Raw genomic sequence first — 24,758 nt, 5'->3', positions numbered from 1 at the left:
AGAATAAGAATGTTCATAAGGTTATGGCACACAAAATAGTATCTCGTTTCTTTAAACACACATATAATTAAGCACAAATTTATAAAGATGCTGATGGTGAACTTAAAAATCTTAGTTAAAAATAACCAGTCTGCTCCACTGGGTCTCCTAAATTTATTAATTAAATTATAAATTCTTTCCCTCAAACACTTGTTTGAGCTACAAGCTGTTTTCTTCATCTATTGGCCTGGTTTTTGAGCATCCAATAAATGGAGGTGTTCAGATCCCTGTTTCAAATCCTTACTATGCTCTTCCAGTCTCTGCAAACTCATTTCTGCCTCAAACTCTCAAAGCTATGTGCACTTCTCCAGTTCAACTCTGATTTTAATCACTCCATTGCTGATAACTGTGCCTTCAGCTTGCCTGAACCTAAGTCCTGCAATTTTTTTCCTTAAATGTCTGCCTCTCTAACTCTCTTTAACACAATGAATAAAATCGATTTCTTTATCTAAGCTTGTTGATATTTACCCTGATATCACTGTGAGGATGATTTCAACCTTGTTTAACAATATTGTTCTGGAGCACCTTGAGATGTTTTGTTATGTTAAAGGCAGTAAATGAAAATCAGCTGCTGTCATTATCATGAGAGAGACAAGAACTAAAAGTGTAAAAATAATTACTAATAAATCCAATAATCTGATTGCAAACTAAATAGAATCTTAATTTTCCAATGAGTGGGTGCAAAATGGAAATCACTGGTGCAGAGAGCGACTGGCACAATTCCAGTTAATGAGAAAGGAGTCATCTATTTTTGGAGATGGACGAAATGTGGTGGGAAGAGGTTTGTACAAATATTAGAATGTATCTGTTGGGCTGAAAGGGCTTCTTGCCTGCAGTGGACCTTATGTAAGACGAAATAATATTACAGTTAACAAGGTCATTTGACTGATGTTAAAAACAATTGTTTTATTAAAATAAATATATAGTTGCTTTACATAAACTTAGCTAAATGTTGAAAAACAATACATGGCAACTTTAATTCCATGAACATCTAAAACTTCTTTTAAGTTATTTCCCAGGAGTTATGGTTTTTGCCTCATTGAGACTACACAAATTCACTCTTTGTTGATTCATCTAGTAAACAGCCAGTTTAACTGACATGTTCTTCTTTCAAGCTACTTGATCACTTTCTGAGAAATGCTTCATAAAAGGTTGATATAAAAATGTCTGGTTTTAATGGATGAGCAATTAGTATGCATAAATTGCTATGTTCAAAGTTCAAAGTACATTTATTATCAAAGTATATGTCATTATATACAACCCTGAGATTCATTTTCTTGCAGGCATACTCAATAAATCCAATAACTATAATGGAATCAATGAAAGACTGCACCAATAGGGCAGACAGTGTGCAAAAGAAATAAGCAATAAATATCAAGTACATGAGATGAAGAGTCCCTGAAAGTGAGTCCATAGATTGTGGGAACAGTTCAGAGATGAGGCAAGTGAAGTTATCTCCTCTGGTTCAACAGCCTGATGATTGAGGGGTAATAACTGTTCCTGAACCTGGTGGGGAGAGGGGGAAACCTGTACCTTCTTCCTGATGACAGCAGTGAGAAGAGCGCATGACCAGGGTTGTGGCAGTGTCTGATGATGGATGCTGCTTTCCTGTGACAATGCTCTGTGCAGATGTGCCCAATAGTGGGTAGGGCTTTTACCCATGATGGAATGGGCTATATCCACTTTGTCTTGTAGGGTTTTCTGCTTGAAGGCATTGGTGTTTCCGTACCAGGCTGTGATGCAGCCAGCCAATATACTCTCCATCACACATCTATAGAAGTCTGTCAACATTTTAGATGTCATGCTGAATCTTAACAAATTTCTAAGGAAGTAGAGGCACTGCTATGCTTTCTTCATAATCGCATTTATATAATACAGAAGATAAAACAAAGAACAGTGTGCCACAGGAACAAGTCCTTTGGCTCATTATGCCTCTGCTGAACATGGTGCCAAATTAAACTAATCCATTAAACCTGCAAATGAACCATGTCCCTCTTATCTTTACATAGTCATGGTATCTAAACGCCTCTGTTGTGTCTGTCTCCACAATCACCACTCCTGCCAGCACATTTGAAACAACCTCCCCTTTCTGGGGAAAAACTTGCCCTGTGGGTCTCCTTTGAACTCTGCTCCTCTCAGCTTAAAGCTATGTGCTCAAGTATTTGAGATTTATACCTGTTGTGTATTTAATACTTCAGTAATATTTGATTAATGTTGTACATACATTGTTTGAGCATTCTTTGTTGTTCACATAATTCATTATGGCTTAAATGTAGAAGGATGTGAATGACATACGTCATTATGCCGCCATGTCATGTGTGCACACCTCACTTAAAGCATAAACAAAGAGTACTTGTTTATCCTGGTTCTCTGTGTTTTTCTTTTGTCCGTGTTTTAGTCACAAACATAACAATGGCAATGAGGATGAAAATTGGAAAACACAAATATATAAAAGGGTAAAATAGTGTCAAATGAAAATGCCACACCCACGTTTTACAAAACCCGTTTGGTTCCTTATACCATCCTTAATAAAGTAGCCAGTTAGTAAGATCGCACAGAGTATGAAGGAATTCTTTCTAAGGTTGAGTGGAGGCTATGGGCAACACCAGTGGTCCCAATAGCCAACAAGAATGGGTCTGTCAATATCTGTGGTAATTTTAGGGTCACCATCAATCCAGTACTGAAAGTAGATCTCTATTCTCTGCCCAGGATACAGGATATCTTTGTAAAGCTTTCTGGAGGAATATACTTAAGCAAAATGAACTTCGTTGAGCCTACCTACAGATGAGATGCAAGAAGAATCCAAAGTGTTTCTCACCATGAACACTCACAATGGGCTTAATTGCTAAAATAGGCTTATTTTCAGAATAGTATCTGCACCTGCGCTCTGGCGATAAGCTCTGGACCAGGTGCTGCAAAGTTGCCCAGGCACTCAGTATTATCTGGATGACATCATTGTTACAGGCAAGGATGAGAAGAAACATCTCCAAATTCTCAAGACAGTGTTACAAAGATGAGAAGATTATGGGCTCAAGAGCACAATGCGACAGGTGTGAATGCTTAAAACCGAGCCTCACTTACTGTGGTCACACCACTGACACACAAGAATTACACAAGTGTGCAGAGAAAATTCAAGCGGCGGTGGCTCCCCCAAGACCAAAGGACGTGTCATAGTTGTGATCCTTATTAGCATTTGTTCATTACTATAACAGGTTCCTGCCAAACTTGATTACTGGCTCCACCCCTTGAACTCATTACTATAGATTTGGAAGATATGGTAATGGACAAAGCAGTGTGAGGTGGCTTTCTAAAAGGTAACATCAGACATACTCACATTATGATCAACAGGGAAGGTTGCCTGTGAAACCTTGTATAGTATAGGTGCAGTCATGTCACATTTTATGAATGATGGAAGTGAACACCCATAGCCTTTGCAACACATTTACTTACTACTGCAGAGAAAAATTACACCCAGATTGACAGAGGGGCCTTGAGTCTGGTTTAGGGTATAAAATGCTTCAACCAGAACTTGTAAGGGAGAGAGTTTACCCTTATTACTGACCATCAACTGTTAGTGTCCATTTTCAAACCACAGAAGGGTGTTCCGCTAACAGCAGTAGCATGACCGGAGAAATGGGGTCTGTTCTTGGAGAACGCAATTACAAGATCGAATTCAAGGGGATGACTAAGCATGGAAATGCTGAAGGGTTGTCCTGTTTACCCTTGGAAAAGGAAACATCTGAAAAGTTTACAGTACAAGGGGGGGGGCAATCCTCTTGACATTTTCTTACTAATGCAATCGAAAGTCTCCCTATTAGGCAGAGATGATTCAAAGGGAAACCAGAAAATATCCCATACTATTTCAGGCTTACATGGTCACCCAAAATTGTTAGAATGTGCAGCAGGAATTCCAGATACTCCATTTTTTTTTTACAAACATTGGGATGAACTATGCTAAGAGCTAAAGTGTTGGAGGAGCTACATGCCAGTGATTTAGCTGTGGTCAAAATGAAAGCATTAGCTTGAAGCTTTGTCTGGTGAACTGGAATAGAACAGCACCTCTCCAGCCTGCATTGCCTGGCAGAGAATTCATGTGGGTTTTGCCAGATCATTCATGGGCACTAATTTCTTAGTACAGAGGGTGCAGCTATAAAGTGACCAGAAGTATTCCCAATAGCCTCCTTCACAGACTCGCACACTGTTGATATGTTGAGCAGCCTCTTTTCAAGGACTGGTGTTCCAGATTACTTAGTCTGTGACAATGGACAACAGCTTGTTATGAAACAGTTTCAGTCATACCTGAAATGGAATAAGTGAATGGAATAAGACATAACACATCTGTGCTGTATCACCCAGCTACAAATCATTTGACAAAAAGATTTGTCCAGTCTAAAGAATGCACTGCAAGCAATGTTAGCAGAACACACTGCACTGACACTGAATCAGAAGCTTGCCAATTTCTTCCTTGCATATCACAATGCAGCACACTTCATGACTATCAACTCACAAGCTATGCTGTTTCCTTACACCCACACTTGGAACTCATTAAACCCATTCTCAAAACAAGTATGCAGGTCAAATTGAGGGCTCCTCAAACAAAGAAGTTCAATGTTTCACTCTCGGACGAGCAGTCCTGGTGAGAGACTACAGAGGTGATGAAATGTGGGCAGTTGGAAAGATTAAGGATGAAACTGGATCTCTCTCCTACACAGAAGAGAATGCATCTAATGTCATCTGGAGACCAATTTGATCAATTGAGGAGAGCATAGTCAATTGTTAGAGAAGAGAAGTTTCTAGAGCTGTCAGAACTACATTCTGCCAGAGTCAACTCCTACAACCACCACAGAAGAGACTGTTTCGCAGCTACAGGTCTCTCCTGCCAAGTGGAGTGATCCTCCTTGTCAGGAAGGACATTATCCCACAAAAGTAAAAAATCCTCCACAGCAATTAAATATTTAGGCATAAATGGGACAATTTAAAATTTACTATTTTGAGAATGTCTATATAGTAGTTGCATTACTTAATATAATATATACAGAAATATACATATACAGTATGTTGAAATACATTCTAGATTGAGTTGGAGACTGTAGCTAAGCAGGGAGGAGTGCTGTACATTTAATATTTCAGTAACATTTGAGAAATTGTAAATATATTGTTTGACTAAACTTTCCTTGTTGTTTACTTAACTCAATATGGGTTATATGTATAAGTACATGAATGGCACACGGCATTATGCCACCATATCATACATGCATGTTGTTCTTTCGATTAGTTTTATTTTTTGCAGTTACAAAACATAAAATTACCTGAAGAAAAAAAACTCTGAATGTCTAGCCTACTTATGTCTCTCATAATTTTCTAAATGATTATCAATCTCCAATGCTCTAAAACAAGACATTTCAAAATTGTCTAACCTCTCCTTATAGCCAATACCCTCTAATCCAGGCAGCAGCTTGGTAAAGTACTTCTGCATCTCTGCTAAACGTCCACATCCTTCCTGTAATGGGGTGAAAGGAACTGCACACAGATCCCTAAATCCAGCTTCTACGTCACCTAACCAAAGTTTAGTACATCTGCAATTTTACTTTTTTTACATTATACAGCTACAATCTGAACAAGAGTGTGTGTGTGTGTGTGTGTGTGTGTGTGTGTGTACGTGGCATCCGTTAGTCTCGTGAGACCATACCTCTGCTCCTGGAAAGTCTTGGAGTGTCCTCTCCAGGGTGCAGACCTGAGCAAGGTTATATGGAAGACTGGCCTGGCAGTTGCTCATGCTGCTAGTCTCCCCTCTCCACACCACTGATGTTGTCCAAGGGAAGGGCAAGGACCGATACAGCTTGGCACCAGTGTCGTCACAGGAGTTACTAGAACGAGATTGAAGGCAATGTCGGACTGCCTTAGGGACTAAAGAACTGCTAGAGAATGAAGATGGTAGATCATACCCTGCAATAGTTGTATTCCTGATATTGATGATCATAAGTGTGCTAAAGGTTATGGGGAGAAGGCACAAGAATGGGGTTGAAGGGGAAAATAAATCAGCCATAATTGAATGACAGAGCAGTTTCATTGGACTGGATGGCCTAATCCTGCTCCTATGTCATCTGGTCTTATAAGTATCAAAGTGTGATGTTCCAACTGCCAGAGAACTAGTGAATCTTTTATATTTTTTAAATGTTGCTTCATGGTCTGCCCTTTCCAATATACCCTGAATTTCACTAAATGTCAAAATGACTTGTGCAATTTTTAGTCATCCAGAGAAAATTTTTGGACCAATTAATTGGTTCCTGCTCATTCTCAAATGTCAGTTAATCCTTCTTAGCAACTTTCTAAACTGATGTCTGAATGGAGATGGTTGAATGACTTCATGATACAGTATTACAAGAGGCACCTCAACTGTGTACATTTCTGATAGTTCTGGAAAAAAGGGAGGGTCAAGAATTAGCAAAGATCAGCAGAGAACAAATGGCTGGCAGCTCTAAACAACACTCTATTGTCAGACAAACTGTGCAAGGGAGAAATTTCACCTGAGTGGCAAAAATGAGGAAAGCAGACAAAGTTTCTTTAGAACCTATCTTCCAATGCCAACAGTTACAATGCACCTGATGTAATTTTAGGTCAATAGCTTCACTATAGGCTACCTCAATGAGTGCAGCACTTTGAGTGATGGAGACCATATTCTCGACAATGCCTGCACCCTAGTAGTGTGTAACAGCATACCTACAAGAAAAAAAATTCTATGTTAGGGTTGAATGTGTGGATAGCCATTGAAGCAAATGAATGTAGGAAGATGAGGGAAGTAAATAAAGGAAAGGTGATAGGTACAAAGTGTAGAAGAGCCAGCTGTAGGATGTTTAATGAATTGTAACTGTGATTAGAGGAGGGTGATGGAAAGCTGATGCCACAGGTGATATAGACAGTTTACATATGCTACTTTTCCTTTGTGAACTTTTTCTTCAATATCTGATTACAGCAGTCAGATTAGGAACCTTTGCCCCCTCTTCCTGGACACCTCCACCACAAGAATTCCAGAATCTGAAAATCAGGAACCTCTGTAGAAGATATTCCAGTTGTTTCCTTAAGCTTACAACAATCATTCAAATAAACAATTTGCAGTAAATCGTCCCTATGAAGCCACTGAATTTCTCCTTCCCATTCAAATCTGATATATTGTTGATATGCTGTGCATTACAACTGACATTGTACAATCATAATAAACTAAAACATCAGCTTTGGATCTTGCTGATATTAACAGATAAATGTACAATCATAACCAACTAAAACATCAGCTTTGGATCTTGCTGATATTAACAGATAAATGTACAATCATAACCAACTAAAACATCAGCTTTGGATCTTGCTGATATTAACAGATAAATGTAATGGCTGTTATGTGAAAATTCTGATTACTTTGAATGTTTCACCATACAAAAATACTTCAATAGTGAGGGAAATTGTCATTCTTCATTTTGTGCAATAATAATTTTGCAATTCTGTTTATTGACTGTGAACTAAAACATCTTACAAACAAGCCATAACATCTGCTGCCTAGAAACATGGAACATTTTAGAAGTTGTACTTTGGCTAAATCTGTAACTTGGTATCAGTCCAATGTTTTGACCTTTCTTTGACTGTTCATTGCACTTCTTAACAAGTGCGTTTTTATGTTCAGAAGAAACTGCCTTTTGTTTATCCCCATGTATATCAGTTTGTGAAATGGTTACATTTGCTAATTAATTGCCTGGTTCCAAGATGCTGGAAAATAGATGTAACCACAAAAGGTGAAATTAAAATTCTATCCATAAGGAAAGGATAAAGGAAAAAGAAGTACTTGGAGAGAATCTTGACAAAATATTACTAAATACCACATTCTGCAAACAAATTAAGGAAAAATATGTGACCAACCACAGAAAAGTATGGAGAATAACTGGAAGATAAACAGAAATTGGTGGGGCTTAGCTAGAACTCACTTGCATAATGGCCAGGACAAAAGATAGAGGAGGGATGGCAAATCCAGATCCAATTGATTGAAGGGAGAGCAGATGCGGAAGGATGGAAAAGGTTGGGGACACAGGGAAAAAATGGATTACAACACTTCAAAAGCAGCAACACACAAGAATATAATCGTTGATCTATTTTCTCTGAATTTTGAATGGAGAAGATTCTTTTATAACTAGATAGTTTAAACATTCTTATGTCTCTGTGTGCTTCTGCAGTTTTCCTTCATATTTATTTATACAAAGGATGGAAGAAGGACTGGACTGTTTTCAGGTAACTTAATTGTTCAATTAAAAAATTGTTTGATTAAAGATGTAATGAAATACATTGATATATCAAAACAATACACTGCACAACAATTAAAATGTTTTTGGTTAACTTGAGTCATTTCCTTTATCTTGACATATATCTATAGCAACCTGTCAATTGCACATTTAGTGAGCTACTTACACCATATTTATTGACTGCATAGGCAGGAAGGTAATAGATTACTACAAGACAGAACAGTAGACACAGGCAAAGGAGGTGCTCGGGCCATTCATATCTCAGACAGGTACACCACACTGACACTGTTGAGAGAGGTGGTGGATGGCATCCCAGGGAAAGCAGCAACAACTAAATTTGTGGAAACACAGTTAACTCTGCTGCACATGAAGTATTAGGTTGGTGGGGTAGAACTAGGAGAGCTAGGGTGATAGGGGATGTGATTGTAAGGGGAGCAGACAGGCATTTCTGTGCCTGCAAACAAGATTCTGAATTGGTATATTGCCACCTGGGTCACAGATGTTTCAAGGCAGCTGCATTTCATTCTAAAAGGGGAGAATAAGCAGCCAGAAGTCATGATCCACAATGGTGCTAAAGACTAAGGTAAAGGAGATGAGATTTACACAACTTGGGCATCGATTTAAAAAGCAGGATTGCTGAAGTTACTTCCAGTAACACGTATAGTGAATATTAGGATAGGTCAGATGATTTTATGGCTAGATGGTCATTGTGGGATGGAGGGCTTTCAGACTTGTACAAGCAGCTGTGCAAATACACCTGAACCAGAACGGGTCCAATGTCCCTACAGGGAGGGTTGACCGTGCTGTTGGGAAGGGATTCACACCTGGTAAGGTGGATGAACTTAGAGTAATGTATGGGAGAATGATATTGCAATTATTCTGGCATGGCTGATGAACTGACAACTCAGTATCTTAGGGTATAAAAGTTTCAAATGCGATAAAGGAGGAAGCTAAAAACAGGTGGCATTTCAATATTGATTAGGGAGAGCAATGCAATTATTAAAGTGGATGCCATGATAGATTTTTCAAATAAGATCATATGAGCAGAGAGAAATAAAAAGGATGATCACTTTAGCGTCACGGAGTTGCAAAGTGGTGTACAACACAGCAACAGGCCCCTCACCTCCATACCAACTACAGTAGTATAACCCCACTTTGGCTCCAAAGTCAGTGAGAGATGAAGAAACAGATATATAGCAAATCTTTGAGAGGTGTAAGAGAAATAGGGATATAAAACTTACAACTATATTTCAACCTCTCTAGTGTTCACTGGGATTGCCTTGGAATGTAAGTGTTAAAGGGGATGGAAGTTTTAAAGTGCACCCTGAAGAGCCTTTTGACCTTGTATAGATATTGAACCCTGTTGTCCTAACAGAGAATACACAGCATTAGACTTAATTTCAGGGAATTAAATGTTTGTGAGTGAGCATTTTGGAGAGGGTGACCAAGTCTCCTTGAATATAAAATTAGATTGGACCTAACCCAGTTGTAGTCCAGTCAGACCTGTATCAAAAACAGAATGCATATAGTTTTTCCTGATCTGACCCACTCTAAATATTAACACTATTTTCCTATTCTCCTCCTCATCCCACTCTCTCACACACAAGCACTGGCTGTGTCTCTCTACCTGCCTCTTTTTTTCACTCTTTTTCTTTGTATCTCTTATTCCTTGTATGCACGGCACAACTGGAGACAACCTGAATGATTCATGGACATATACAGTATACCTGAACCATCCAAACTCAATCTCATTAGTTCACTGAGCCTTGGTCAAGCATAGGAGTCATTGATGTGTCAAACCAATTCAATTTTAAAAACTGCTTAGTTATTTCAGAATTCATTTTCATGCTTGTAAATACTTCAGCATAGCTGTAAATATTTATTTTTGATGATAAATCTTACCTTAAAATTATACATGAAATAATTATCAAACCAAGCAAAATCTGAACACAATGTCTCCAAACAGAACAGATAAACAAAATAGCTTCTTACTAAATGGTTCTGTTCTTCTGTTGAGCAATGCGCTCTTCTGTCTGGTTGAGGTCATTCTGAAAATGAAGCAGCTGCTGTCTTAGCTTGCTGACATCTGTATTGTAGCTCTCAGGAAACTGTTCACCTTTTTCTAGCTCCTGCCTTTGGTGCTCTAATTCAACAGTGAAAAACTTAATATCCTTCAATAACTTGATCTCAGATTCCTGTGTCCTAAAAATGTAAAACAAAGAACATAGTAAGGCAAAGAATTAAAGCAAGTTTCAAGATGGCGTTAATCATCGAGATACTTCACCAAATATGACATGAGTTCTAAATAGAAAACAGTAAAATTATACAAACTAAATATTGTGTTACAATGGCCACCATTTTAAAAAGATATAAACATAAGAACAATCAAACTATACGATAAGGGACAACAAGTGATATCACTGTTATAAATACTCTGTAATACTGTATTAATACTATTCTGTACTGTTTACATGTGCTAGGCACTTCACATGTATTTTGAATTATATATTATTAATTTATTTGTGATAATATTTTGTTTTATGTGCTGAGTGATATACATGTTTATTGTGAATGCACCATGGGCTGCATTGTTTCGATTGGTCATATGCTTCGTACAGTCAGACGACAATAGACTTGAACTTGAAATTGAACTTGAAATAAACTTATTTTGATTATGTCAAAGAATTGATCATAGAATCTCAAACTTGCTTGCTCCTTATATTTTTACAGATGACACTATAAACAGGAATTACTTAGATTATGTTAATTCTTGAATATTTTAATGAATTCTCAGCAATGACAAACAAAGAATGAACTGTGGTGTTGATTGCCTGGGCACCTTGACTGATCCAGAAATTATTTATATAATGAACTGTAGAATGAAAACATAATTTAGTTGTAAATGTCTTGAGCAATGAATTAGAAAAGTTCAGAACATGCTTACGATGTTTATCAGATGGCGTCTTACTGTTTACAATTTTTTAAATCTCCCATAGCTTAGATATGTTGAAATTCTTTTCAAACTTATGTTTGGCAAAAGCTACTTCAGCAAAAATTATGGAAATCCCAAATGCACCTGTGAATGGGGTTTCCAATCGCCTTTTTCCAAACATGGGGCTATCAAAAGGATATTAAGTACATGCAGAAATTAATTTCTCCAGGGATTGAATGTAAATACAAATAATCTAAGTGTTTCCAGTAGACAGCAATGTGAAATAGCAGTAAGGGACCAGATAGAAAGATTGAACGCTGAAGGACTCATTTTCATAATAATACCTTTTGAACTACCTACTGCCTTCTTACTCCGGCAACTCACTATATTGTCAGACTATAAACACAAACCACTGAAGGAACTCAGCAAATCAGGCAGTATTAGGCCGAGACTCAGCAACAGGACTGTGAGACTGAGAGACCAACTATGTCTTCAGGCTGCTCATCTCACTCGTCATATTCCCATATTTCCTCTTCATGCAGCTTCCAGCAACTTCCCTTTGTACATGATCGTTAACCATACTGCAAATGATTACAAATCATAATCCTCACTCTGGGATGTGACACGCTATTACTCCCATACTATCCAGACAATACATTTTGTTTCAGGAGGCCAATCCATGCCCAAGTTTCTGATGCCTCTCATGTTCAGTTGATGAGGGGATGCACCAAAATGCCATTCAATTGTTCGGATAAACTGAAGCAGGTACTGAGGAAAAACATATAAAATGCTCAGTTTGGGAACTTAAAATAACTTGACTGACTACAGTGGTCGGTTGATATCAGCCAGAACATCTTAGAGCCAGCCACAGAGAAAGGTGCCTTTTGTATCTAACATAAACATTATGCTGGCAAACATCAGGGTAACCTCCTGTGCACTAGATATGATTCTATCCAGCATAGTTTTTCCTTTAGATTCCACTTAATTTTAGTACTAGTTAAGCTATTATTAAAGTATTTCAAAATGATTAATATTGATTTGCAAATGGAAATCAACAAGAAGAAATGAAAATACCTTAAATTTAAAATAATCAATGGAACGATTAATTAATGATTAGTGATAATCTGTTAATCAATTGAACAGCACTTTACCTTTTTAAAGCCTCATGCAATGACATATATTTGGATTTCAAATAGCCAATTTGTGTTCCAGCCATTTTTCCAGCAGAAAATAACTGAAAGGTAAATTAAAAAATAAGGTTTCAGCAACAATGAACAGTATTGTATTTTTTAAAGAGTCATATATTAATGAATACTTCTCTTGTTCAATAAAATCAGTACTCATGGACAAAGAAAATTAATACTTCCATCTTGATTAATCCTTCATAATATAAACTGCAATATCAAATGTTGTACATTAATAGCAGTAAAATACCCTAGAAATCTGTAGAATTTATGCTATGCCAGCAGTTACAGAGAGATTGTGGCTGATAGTATCCTCCAACCCTGATCTTGAAAGTTCCTAGTGTCAGTAATAAAGTATTTTTCTTGAATCAATAGAGGAATGGCCACATCAGGTGAGTATACCTTGAAGAAACTATAGCTCACAAAAAAATTCTCCAAAGGTTTCTCCAAGTTATTACATCAAACCTATGGTTAAAAGGAGTACACCGACATCATTACAAAAAAATTCTACCATCAGCTTAATTCCCATGTCATGAAAGAGAAAAAAGATTTCGTCTGAACACATGAACATTTCTCCAGTTTTGCATCAAATCCGTTTTATAAGAAGTGAAATATTTCAGTAGAAACTTCCCAATTACGGTCCCAGTAACCAGTATGTGTAGGGAACTGGATTAAAACTCTACCCTTTAAAAAGCTAACAATTGTTAAGTTAGTCTTCAGACACATAGCCTCAGTATGTGTTCAATTTCCGTTGATTCTTCAAGTCCTTCATAACTATCTTTTGCACTACCATGGACTTGCCTCGGATTGTGTTTTTAATTGCACTAAGGTCTTGTTTTGCAGGTTTTTTTTCTTTACTATCTTGTCAAATTTACATATAATTAATATTTTGAGTTCTGTCTGAACCTTTGAGCTCATGATGCTGTTACAAACAAGTTTTTCACTGTGCACATACCTCACAATACTTCTGCACATAACAATAAATTTCACTTAACTAATACCACTGAACATCAAGAGTAAATGTTAAGCTACCTCTTGTTGGCAATAATGAACGTCTTAGTAGACCACATTTGTGATATGTGCACGTCTAGTCTTCATATCTGAAGAAGGAAATATTTACAATAGAGGAGATAAACAAAAGCTCATTGGATTGACTCCTGGGCTGATAGGTTTATTATATTAGAGGTTATAAGATTAGGTACATACTCTTCTATTTTAGAAAATGTATAGAGATATCATTGAAGCTATCCAAATTCCTACAGTGGAGAGTTGATATTTCCCTGGGATGGGTTGTCTAGATCCAGGGGTCAAGTGCCAGAACAAAGCGTCATCCTGTCAGAACTGGAATAAGAAAAAATTCTTCACCCAGAGATTATAAACCTTCAGGATTCTTTATGAAGAGGACTGTGCATGGTCAGTCAGTCACAGAATATACTTGAGACCAAGGTGGATGTTTTTGTTTAAATATTGTGGAATCAAAAGCAGCAGGGAAAACTAGTGTAAGAGGGTGACGCTGAGGTAACTATGACTTTATTCAGTGGCACAGCAGAAGAAAGGGCAAAATGGCCCACTTTGGCTTCTATTTCTAATGTTCTGATGTAAAACACTGGGCATCCTATCTGCTGATAGCATTAAAAAAGATACATTTACAAGTTTGCAGGCAAACTCATCAAACTCCATTGATAATTTTGTAGATAATACCATCGTAGTGGGCCAAATCTCAAATACTGTTGGAGTACAGGAAGGAAATAAGAGTGTAGTGGCCAGTGGTGTCATAATGGTGGTAAAAAGTGGCAGATAGAATACAGTGTTATGAAACGTGTGATAATGCATGCTGGTAATAGGGACAATTGTGTGGACAATTATCCAGATGGAGAGAAGGTTCAAACATCAGAGGTGTAGAGGGACTTGGAGTCCTTGTGCAAGACTCCCAGAAGGTTAATTTAGAGGTTGAGTTTGTGCTAAAGAATGCAAATGCAATGTTGGCATTTATTTCAAGGGGAATAGAATATAACCGCAAGGAGATAATGCTGAACCTCTATAAGACACTAGTTAGGCTGTATTTGGAATACTGTCAACAGTTTTGGGCCCCATATCTCAGAAAGGATGCATTGTCATTGGAGAGAGTTCAGAGGAGGTTTACGAGGATGATTCTGGGAATGAAGGGGTTAACACATGAGGAGCGTTTGCTGTACCAATGGAATTTAGAAGAATGTGTGGGATCTCATTGAAACCTACCAAATGTTGAAAGAACAAGATAGGATGGATGTGGAGAAGATCTTTCCTATGGTGGGGGTATCCAGAACTAGAGGGTACAGCCTCAAAATTGAGGGGTGATCCTTTAGAACAGAGGTAAGGAGGACCAGAGAGAGGTAAATTTGTGTAATGCTTTGCCACAGACTGCAGTAGAGTCCATGCGTATATTTAAGGTGGAAGTTGATCATTTCCTGATTAGTCAGGGCATCAAAAGATATGGCGAGAAGGCAGGTGTATGAGGTTGTGTGGGATCCAGGATCAGCCATGATGGCATGGTGGAACAAACTTGATGGAATGACTGGCCCAATTCTGCTAATGCCTTATGGTCCAACTTCCTTTCCCTTAATGTCAGCAAATCAAAAGAGTTGGTCATTGACTACAGAAAGGAGTGGGGAGGGGGGAGGCAAAGGGGTGAGGTTCAGTGCACACTCTCCTGTTTACATCAAGGTCGAGAGGACAGAGTTTAAATTCCTTGGACTGAACACCACCAATAGCCCGGCTTGGTCCAACCACAGACAGCATAGCTGAAAAAGTGCACCAGTGTGTTTACTCCTCACATAGCTAAAGAAATTTGTAATCTCCCTCATGACCCTCACCAATTTTTAAAGCATCCTTTCTGTCATGCATCTATCCAAAATAGCACATGGAAAGAATGGACTCTGTCCACATTTCCCATTACCTCAGTTAAACTTCCATCAGGCAAAAGGTTTTAAAAAACCTTAAAGAACATACCAGCAGGCTCAAGGACAGCTTCTATCCTGCTGTTGTATGACCACTGAATAGTACCCTGTTATGATAAGATAGACACTTGGCCTCCCAATCCACCTCATTGTGGCCTTACACCTTATTGTCTGCTTGCACTGCACTTTCTCTATAACTGTAACACTTTATTCTGCATTCTGTTATAATTTTTCTTTTGTACTATCTCAGTGCACTGATGTAATGAAATGTAATGTGTGGATGGAATGTAGAGCGAAGTTTTTCACTGTATGTTGGTATATGTGGCAATTGTAAGCCAACTTACCAATTACAAAGAGATAGCAATAGCTTGAGGGATGGTAATACAGTGGAAAATAGATTTCATTCCAAGGAAATAACATAAGATCATTCATTTTGTAAATTAAAAAATGGAATACTTACAAAATAATAAGAAATTGGAAAGCATAATGGTCCAAAAAGATTTGGGGAAACAAATTTACAGAGCATTGAAATTAACAGGAATTGAAAAGAACCAAATGACTAATAAAGACTGCTGGGAACAGAAGTTATGTAATTTCCATATAAAGCCCCAGTTAAATTATATTTATGAGTGGTCTTGGGCACCACACAGTTGGAAGGAGATACTGGTCTTGAACAAAGCAAAGGCATTTACTATAATTATACCTTAAAAGATTTAAAAGAAAAATCTTTTTGAGCAAAATATTGCCTGTATTGAAAATTTTTAAAAATGTTTGTGAGTTCAGCTTCTATGTGAAGAGAAACACTGAACCTGAAATTGTACTTGATTGTAGGTAAGGTCTCTTAGTTTCTTATAGTATAGGAAGAGGCCATTTGCTTTTCAAGTCTAAATTCCCTCTTGGGAGCGTTCCCATCAGCCCCTTTCCCCAACTTATTTCCTTGCAACATTTACTCTCACTCACGATTCTCTTACCAATTACTTATACTAAGGTGTAATCTAGAGTAGCCAATTAACAGAGCAACCAGAAGGTCCTTGGTACGTGGGAAGAAACCAGAACACCCATGTGGTTACAGGAAAATGTACCATGTGGTCACAGGAAAACCCATGTGGTTACAGGGAAAATGTACCATGTGGTTATAGAAAAACCCATGTGGTTATTTGAAACACTGCAGTACAATTACACCCTCTCACTGGATGATGGGCAGTGATTCTTGTTCCCATCAGGAACACATATTAATATTTCAAGGTTACAGTGCATATTGAATATTCTTCTTGGGTACAGATTTCTCATTTGGGAGAAGCAACTAGCACAATGCTCTCGTAAATTTTCCAAATATTATAAACACATCTCCATCTTTATTATTTATCGATTACTTATAGTGATGCAGTAGAAAAAGGTTATTTCTACAACATAGTTCTATCCTAAAATATACTGTATCTACAATGGAAATAGGGTCCTCAATATTCACTGTGCAGGACTGAATTAGAAACATGAGATAGATCTTGAAATTTGCTTTAGTGGGAGAAAGATGTTAGCCTCCAAGATTTCTGGAAAATAGTTTTAAGAAGTTACAATCTTCTAGTGTTTTTGCGACCTCCTCTTTACTATGTTCTGAGTGCATGTGTGAGATTCTGTCTCAAACCAATTAATCAGTTAACCCCACAACATCTCATGAGCCCTCCATTGATTTCTGAAATTTGGTTGTCAGGTTCACATTGTCTATACAGGAGTGGCCACCTTGATAGCAAAGAGAGAAGAAGATGGTGATGAATGACATATCATAGACTGCATTCCCAAACAGTTCTACAGCACAGTGGCCGTACAAATCCAAAAAATGCAGGTGTGTGTGCGAAATCTTAAGCATTTATATGGATTAAACAATAGCTAATTATTCATAACATAGGAAACAGATGGAGACCTTAGGATCAGTGGGGACAGTTTCCCCATTGAAAATGTTTAATCTAATTTGGTCATTTATCTTCTGGAGGAAAACGTGTACTACATTTCTTTAATATTACATTAATGGTCAGCTTCATGCTCATCTTCAAGCAGAAAGTTTCCTTTACTGAGAATAAAAATATCAAAAGTTAATAACTTATTTAGCAGAAAAAGAACACGTATTTTTATTTCTTTTATTTTGAACTGCAGTACAAATGAAATCTCTGGGAACATTTTAACAATAATTTCAATCACTGCTTCACAGCATGGCTTGGCTTACTGCTTTGAAACCTTTGGAATTAATATTCCACAGTAACAACGAAGAATGACCAAGTTTATGAAAAAAATAATCATTTCATGATCTAGTTGGAAGAACTGAAATGTAGGATCCAATTAAAAATGTCATAAATTTGTTCTGTCTTCCAAAATATTTCTGGTGCAAAATTGTAGCTGGATGAAATCAGTTCTGGGAAGTAAAATGTTCTAGATTAAAAGACAACCACATCTTAATTTTGTTTACTGAAAACAAAATTTCTCTATAGTTTAATGAAATGCGCAGCAGTTGAAACAACTTTTCTTAACTGTCTTAAACAATTGAACTCCAGAATAAAATGATACTTCATTTTAAAATATCACATTAAAATAATTTTCTTTCCTATAAAGCGTTTTATGTTCACATATAGCACCTTATAAATTTCTTGACTGTTGACTGAACATTTACAGTAGGTGGTGATAAAATAGAGAGTCTTGAGTGTCCAAGGTGGTCGAAGGAATAGGTGCTGAGGGCAGAAAACTTAATGAGAACTGGTATTTGCTTTAAGGGGCATTTGATGAGACATTAAGCTGACAACATAAAATTCAATCTTTTGGAAGGTTGAGGGTGATGATAGTGTTGTGCATTTGCAAGAATATAAGCTGCAGCAGTCTAGATCACTTATAGCTAATAAATCTGCAGAGGACAGCCATGAGAGTATTTGAATAAATCAAGCTATTATACATGGATCTGAATAAGCCTCATCTTCACAGAATGTGAATGCAGAGTCCATTTCACAATGGCAGTGAAAGCCAGTCAAGTTTTTACACACAAATAACTTTAATTGACAAAATATAAACTGTTTTCCATCACTTAATTGTACATTTAAAAGGTGTACATTGTACACCCTCCATTAAATCCAACCTCAATCAATCTTGCTCACCCCGGGTTTCTGTGATTTACTACTCTGCAGCCCTCCTCAAGTCCTCAGTTTCTGCTGAGAATAGACTTTCATGCTTCATCCTTCTCTTCTCCATATCATCAATGACAAACATTAGGTTTCTAAGTACAAGGCCAGATGCCAGATTTTCAAGTATCTTTAAATAACTCTAACCTTATGCCTTTTTTGTAAACTACCTTGAAATAATTCTTTTACACAAAGCTGCTTTATACTTTCAAATGTTATTATCCCATAATTCACATATAATGATTTTTTTCCCTTAAAGTTATTTAATTCAAAAAATTGACGATGAAATATTCCTTTTTTTAAAAAATATGTTGGAAAACATCCAGGCTGCCTCTTTACCTTCTTATTTCTAATTTATCATGCGGTTTGCACTTTCTGGTTGTCATGTTTCTGGCATGAAGAATTAATTTTATGATATTGCCAGTCCAATCATCTGATGGACATAAGTTAAAATATTTACACCTAACTGAGCTATTTATATCTCTCTGTGTTATAGAGATACACAGTAATTTTGATTAAAGTATGTGAAGTACATTTAATTCCATAAAAGGATTCAGAAACTTTGCTAAGACAAATACCAAATATGTTATCCTTAAAGTACCTCCATTTTTAACAAGAGTTCAAGACATTTTTTGATGGGGAAAATGATGGGTGGTATGGAAAGAGGATTCTAAACAGCCTTTGAAAAGTATGTAAAGATTCTGTACAGCTTTGAGGGGTTTTGGTAAGGAGGGGGATTGGTTAGTAGGTTTTGTCTTCCTTTCTTTAATTCTTTTGGGGACTTTCGAATGCAGTTGTTTAGTGCTAAAATTGGAGGCTTAAGTACTAATAACTAGTGTAGTTGTTAGTATTTAAAGCAGAGAAAGGTCCTCAGTAAGGTACTCTGAATTATATGAGGTAACTAAAAGATGATCCAAGGGTATGGCAAGAAATGTCAGAACAACAGCTATGTCCCTCCTGCATAAAGTAAGAAATCATGAACACTTCCAGTGTCTCTGGTGATCATGTCAGGAAATATGCCCAGCTGTTGTTTCTTAACTGCCCCATAGACCAAACAGATTTAGCAAGCTTACTACAGTTTGACCACAGGAAGAAAGCCACTTCCCTCTCAAACAGGCATACCATTTAGGATACTGTGGAGGAATGGCCAAATTTGTGGTACCATGGTTGGACCTGCTGGATATAAGAGGAAAAATAACTAGGCAAACTACAGTGATAACTGACTCATATTGAGGCATTTCTATAGCTGTGAATGAAACTCTGAGATGGTACAATACATACTTGGAGTCAAAGACAGAGTTGTCTCTGAGCAGATGGTAATGAGTCAAAGGTAGGTAAAAAGCAGAATGAGATGGTGACATCCGTCGGTCTCGAGAGACCATGGATCTGTGCCTGGAGTTTCCAGGGCGCAGGCCTGGGCAGGGTTGTATGGGAGACTGGCAGTTGCCCAAGCTGCAGGCCTTCCCCTCTCCACACCACCGATGTTGTCCAAGGGAAGGGCACTAGGACCCATGCAGCTTGGCACCAGTGACGTCACAGAGCAATGTGTTGTTAAGTGCCTTGCTCAAGGACACAAACACTTTGCCTCAGCTGAGGCTCGAACCAGTGACCTTCAGATTACTAGTCTGATGCCTTGCCCACTAGGCCACGTGCCAACACTAATGAGTAGCAGAATGAGATGCTACAACATGAATTCAATGAGTTAAATTGAAGGTTAAAGAACAGGGCTTCAAATGCTGTAATCTCTGAATTACTTCTGGTACCATGTACAAATGAGTACAAAAATATGCAAGTGTGGCTAAAAAGCTGGTGTAGGAGGGACAATTTCTGGGGTCCTGACAGAGATAGCTGCAACTTTGCTGGCCAGAGGTGAGATACCAGACTTTTCAAATAATTCAATGAATACTATTTTGTTTACATATTCCTTAATAATTTCATAGAGTTATAGTGTCAAACAGCATAGAAACAGGCCCTATGGCTCACCACATCTGCGGCGACCATTGTACTTATTCTAATCCCTTTTAACCTTATTTGAACAATTGCTTTCCGTGCCTTGGCAATTCAACTGCTTGTCTCGATGCTTCTTAATCTGGAATTGGAATTGCAATTGGTTTATTATTGTCACATGAGCTGAGATACAGTGAAAAACCTGTCTTGCATACTGTTCATACAGATCAATTCATTACATATCACATTGAGGCAGAACAAGTTAAAACAATAACAATGCAGAATAAAGTGTAATAACTCCAGACAAAGTGCAGTGCAGATAAACAATAAGGTGCAAGATTACAATGAGGTCGATTGTGATGACAAAGGTCCACCTTATCATACTAGGGAACTATTTCATAGTCTTATAACAGCAGGGCTGAAGCTGTCCTTGAACCTGGTGGTATGTACTTTCAGGCTTTTGTATCTTCTGTCCAATAGAAGAGGAAAGAAGAATGTCTAGGAAGGAATGGGGTCTTTGATTATGCTGTCTACTTCACAAAGGCAGCATAAGTATAGATAGTTGATAGAGGGGAGGCTGGTTTCTGTCTGTGCTGAACAATTCTACAGTCTCCATGGTTAGGGAAAAAGCACATAGAGATAGAACAAGGAATCAAATAGATTTCATTACCATCAATGAATGCTTTAGAAATAATATCACAAATTCTAAAGCCTACCCAAGAGCAGACTGTGGTTCAGATCACCATCCAGTAATAGCTACCATTAAAACAAAATTAAAGAAACTAAAACGTGGAAAAAAAGAGAAAGTAGTATATGTTGGGAGAACTTAAAAAAGTTAGCATTCTTAAGCAAAAATTCAAAACAGCTGTAGAAGAACACCTCAACGAAAACATAACACCTATTTGGGACAGATTTAAATATGCTATACAGCAATCAGCAGAGGAGATAGTCCCAGTACAAGAAATCCAACACACCAACAAGGGGTGGATAACCCAAGAAATTCTAAATCTGATGGAACAAAGGTGGTTAGTGAAGAATAATGAAGTGCAATACAGAGAGCTAGACAGACAGACCAGACAATTGTGCAAAATTGCAAAGGAAGAATGGCTGAATCAAAAATGCAATGAAGTAGAAGGCATTATCAATAACAGCAAAGAAATGCATAAGAAGATTAAGGAAATTACTGGAATTAAGAAAACCTCCTCTACAGGATGTATAAGATCAGCAGACGGATCCATACTAACAGGTCCAGAGAAAGTATGTGAGAGGTGGATTCAGTATATAGAGCAGCTTTTTAAAGATAATAGAGGGGAGCCCCCAGCTATTAAACACCCTAATTCTGGCCCACCTATTACCAAAGAAGAAATAACTGAAGCAATGAAAAGCATGAAACATGGTAAAGCCACTGGACCTGATGAAATTTCAGTGGAAATGATACAAGGCCTAGAAGATCTGGGCATATATATTCTTTTTGAATGGTTTAATGGCATGTATGAGTCTGGTGTATTGCCTGATGATCTCTTGAAATCAGTATTTATGACTCTTCCAAAAATTCCTGGAACTATTGACTGCAAAAATTATAGAACAATCAGTCTTCTGAGTCACATAATAAAGATTTTGTTGAGAATTGTTCTGAGTCAAATTAAAAACAAGGCCAGAAACTTCTAAACTGCAATAGGGATTTATTGAGTATAGAGGAACTAGGAACACAATTTTCATATTATGAGTGCTTTTAGAAAGGGCAATTGAATATCAAAATGATGTCTTTTTATGTTTTATTGATCTCACTAAAGCACTCAACAAAGTGCAACATGTAAAATTATTTCAAATTCTCACTAAACTAAACATTGACAGAAGGGACCAACAACTGCTTCAAAATTTATATTGGAACCAAACGGCAATGGTAAAAATTTATGATAATATAAGCAGTTGGACTAAAATTCAAAGAGGAGTTAGACAGGGATGTGTTGTCTCACTGGAATTATTTAATATCTATAGTGAAATGATTCTCAGAGAAATAGAAGATTTAGATGGGATAAAAATTGGAGGTGTTAACATCAACAATATAAGATATGCAGACGGTACCACCCTAACAGCAAGTGCTGCAGAAAACCTACAAATCCTCTAGACAAGGTAGTACAAACAAGTGCAGATTTTGGTCTGACCATCAACTGTAAAAAGACCAAATGTATGGTGATATCAAAACAGCAGGATGCTCCCAACTGCCAATTGTACATTGGTAACCAAGAGATTGAACAAAAGACCAGCTTTAACTACCTTGGCAGCTTTATATCACAAGATGCTAGAAGTAAACTAGAAATAAAAAGAAGAATTGCCATTGCTTAAACCAACTTCCAATAAATGAAACCCATTTTTACCAACAGACACATTTCTATGACAACGAGGCTTAGGCTACTAAAATGCTACATCTGGTCAATCTTGCAGTATGCTTCCAAAACATGGACGATAACACCAGAACTCCAAAGTAACTTAGAAGCAATAGAAATGTGGTTTCTTAGAAGAATGCTGAAAATATCATATAGAGATAGGGTAACTAATGAGACAATACTCCAACATGCCCATACAAAAAGATCTTTAATGAGAACATTAAATGAATGGAAACTCAAATTCCTGGGCCATGTCATCAGAAAGGGAGAAATAGAATGCCTTACATTACAAGGCCGTATGCCTGGGAAAAGTGGAAGAGGAAGGCAAAGAAGAAAATATATGGACATTGTGAAAGAACTAACAGATCTAAGTATGTGAGATATAATTGATGCTGCCTGGGATTGTATGATGTGGAAAGCCATGATCGCCCGAGTGTGTAATGCGCAAGGCACATGAAGAAGAAGTTGCTTGGACCTGACTATTGGTGATATTCAGTCCTAAGAACTTGAAGCCCCCAACACTACTGATGTAGACAGGAAGTCAATGAAGTCAATGTTCAGCTCTTTTGGTTTGCTGTCATTGAGGGAAAGATTGTTATCATTACATCATGTTACTAAACTCTCTATTTCCTCCCTGCACTCTGACTTATTGTTATTTGAGACTTGGCACACTTCATTCATATCATCTGCAAACCTGCAGATGGAATTAGTGCAAAATGTGGCCACGCAGTTGTGAGTGTGCAGGGTGTAGATAGGGGGCTGAGGACACAAGCTTGTGAAGCATCGTTATTTAGAATAATCACAGTGAAGATATTGCTGCCTAACCTTTACTGATTGTGGTCTGTTGGTCAGGAAGTCAAGCACCCAGTTGCAGAGGGAGTTGTTGACTCTCAGGGTCTAGAGACTGGTGATGAATTTGCTTCGAATTATATGAGAATATCTGCCACCATCACCTTCTAAGGCAGTGATCCCCAAAGTGGCGGTTACATTCCCCAAGGGGGAAATAGAAGTCATCAAGGGGAATTCAAGATTCTTGGGGGGGGGGGGAGAGGAAATGATAAGCGACACCCTAACTTGAGACATGAGACATAAGACCTGACTGACTGTGTCAACTCGCTGCCATCGTCAACATCCGATAGGCATTTCCAATTTGTGTTAATTTTTTATTTTAATTTAGCCCCGTTAATGATGGAACAATATGTACAAAGTGATCTCTGTGAGTCTGAAGGCAATGAAGCCTTGAGTTCTAATCCTGCTAAGAAACAGAAACTACAGAAAGTGTGTCAATACAATGTTACAGACCTGGAGGATGGGTTTATTCCATTCCGTCGATTTGTAATCCTGTACTGTCTAATGAAGCCATGAAACCATCAAGATTGCAGGAACACTTCCATAAAAGACACCCTGAAGTGGCTACTTATGGTATTACTCAGTTCCAGAAGATGAAAGAAACATTTGAAAAGCATTGCACACTCAAGTCATTTGTCAAGAAAGCTAAAACTGACCTTGATAGTGGTTTCATTGCTTTTTATTACATTTCTAAAGTGATAGCAAAGTGTGGAAAATCTCATACGACTGCTAAAAGATTAATAATACCTGTTCTATCAGAAGTGCTCAGCACTTTTTTCAAAATGGATACCAGTATTTTAAGATCAATTCTTCTGAGTAATAACTCTGTAGCTCGTCATATTGACAAAATGAGTGAAGACATTGAGTATCAACTATGCACGGAGCAACAAAAAAACAGAATTTGCGATATAACTGGTTGAGTCAAATGCATGAGACAATGAGCATTGCTAATAACATATGCACAATTTATCAAAAAATGAAAAGTTTTTGAAGAGATTCTGTTTTGTAAAAAGTTAAAAACAATTATCAGTGGAGAATCAATCT

General features: G+C 37.5%; 1 protein-coding gene across 3 annotated transcripts in view; it reads right to left on the bottom strand.

Moving 5' to 3' along the window:
• Positions 1-24,758, bottom strand: part of ccdc146 (coiled-coil domain containing 146) — a 107,175-nt gene that overhangs the window by 67,172 nt on the left and 15,245 nt on the right. For all 3 annotated transcript variants that reach the window (XM_059987217.1, XM_059987216.1, XM_059987218.1), the window contains exons 3-4: positions 12,405-12,487; positions 10,314-10,523 (exon numbers count right to left, since the gene is read on the bottom strand). In XM_059987217.1, coding sequence (XP_059843200.1) covers positions 10,314-10,523; positions 12,405-12,487 — 293 coding nt within the window. The remainder of the gene's footprint in view (positions 1-10,313; positions 10,524-12,404; positions 12,488-24,758) is intronic.

The sequence above is a fragment of the Hypanus sabinus genome, chromosome 13 (genome assembly GCF_030144855.1).
Source record: "Hypanus sabinus isolate sHypSab1 chromosome 13, sHypSab1.hap1, whole genome shotgun sequence".
NCBI lineage: Eukaryota > Metazoa > Chordata > Chondrichthyes > Myliobatiformes > Dasyatidae > Hypanus > Hypanus sabinus.
This window is presented reverse-complemented; position numbering and strand designations above follow the sequence as displayed.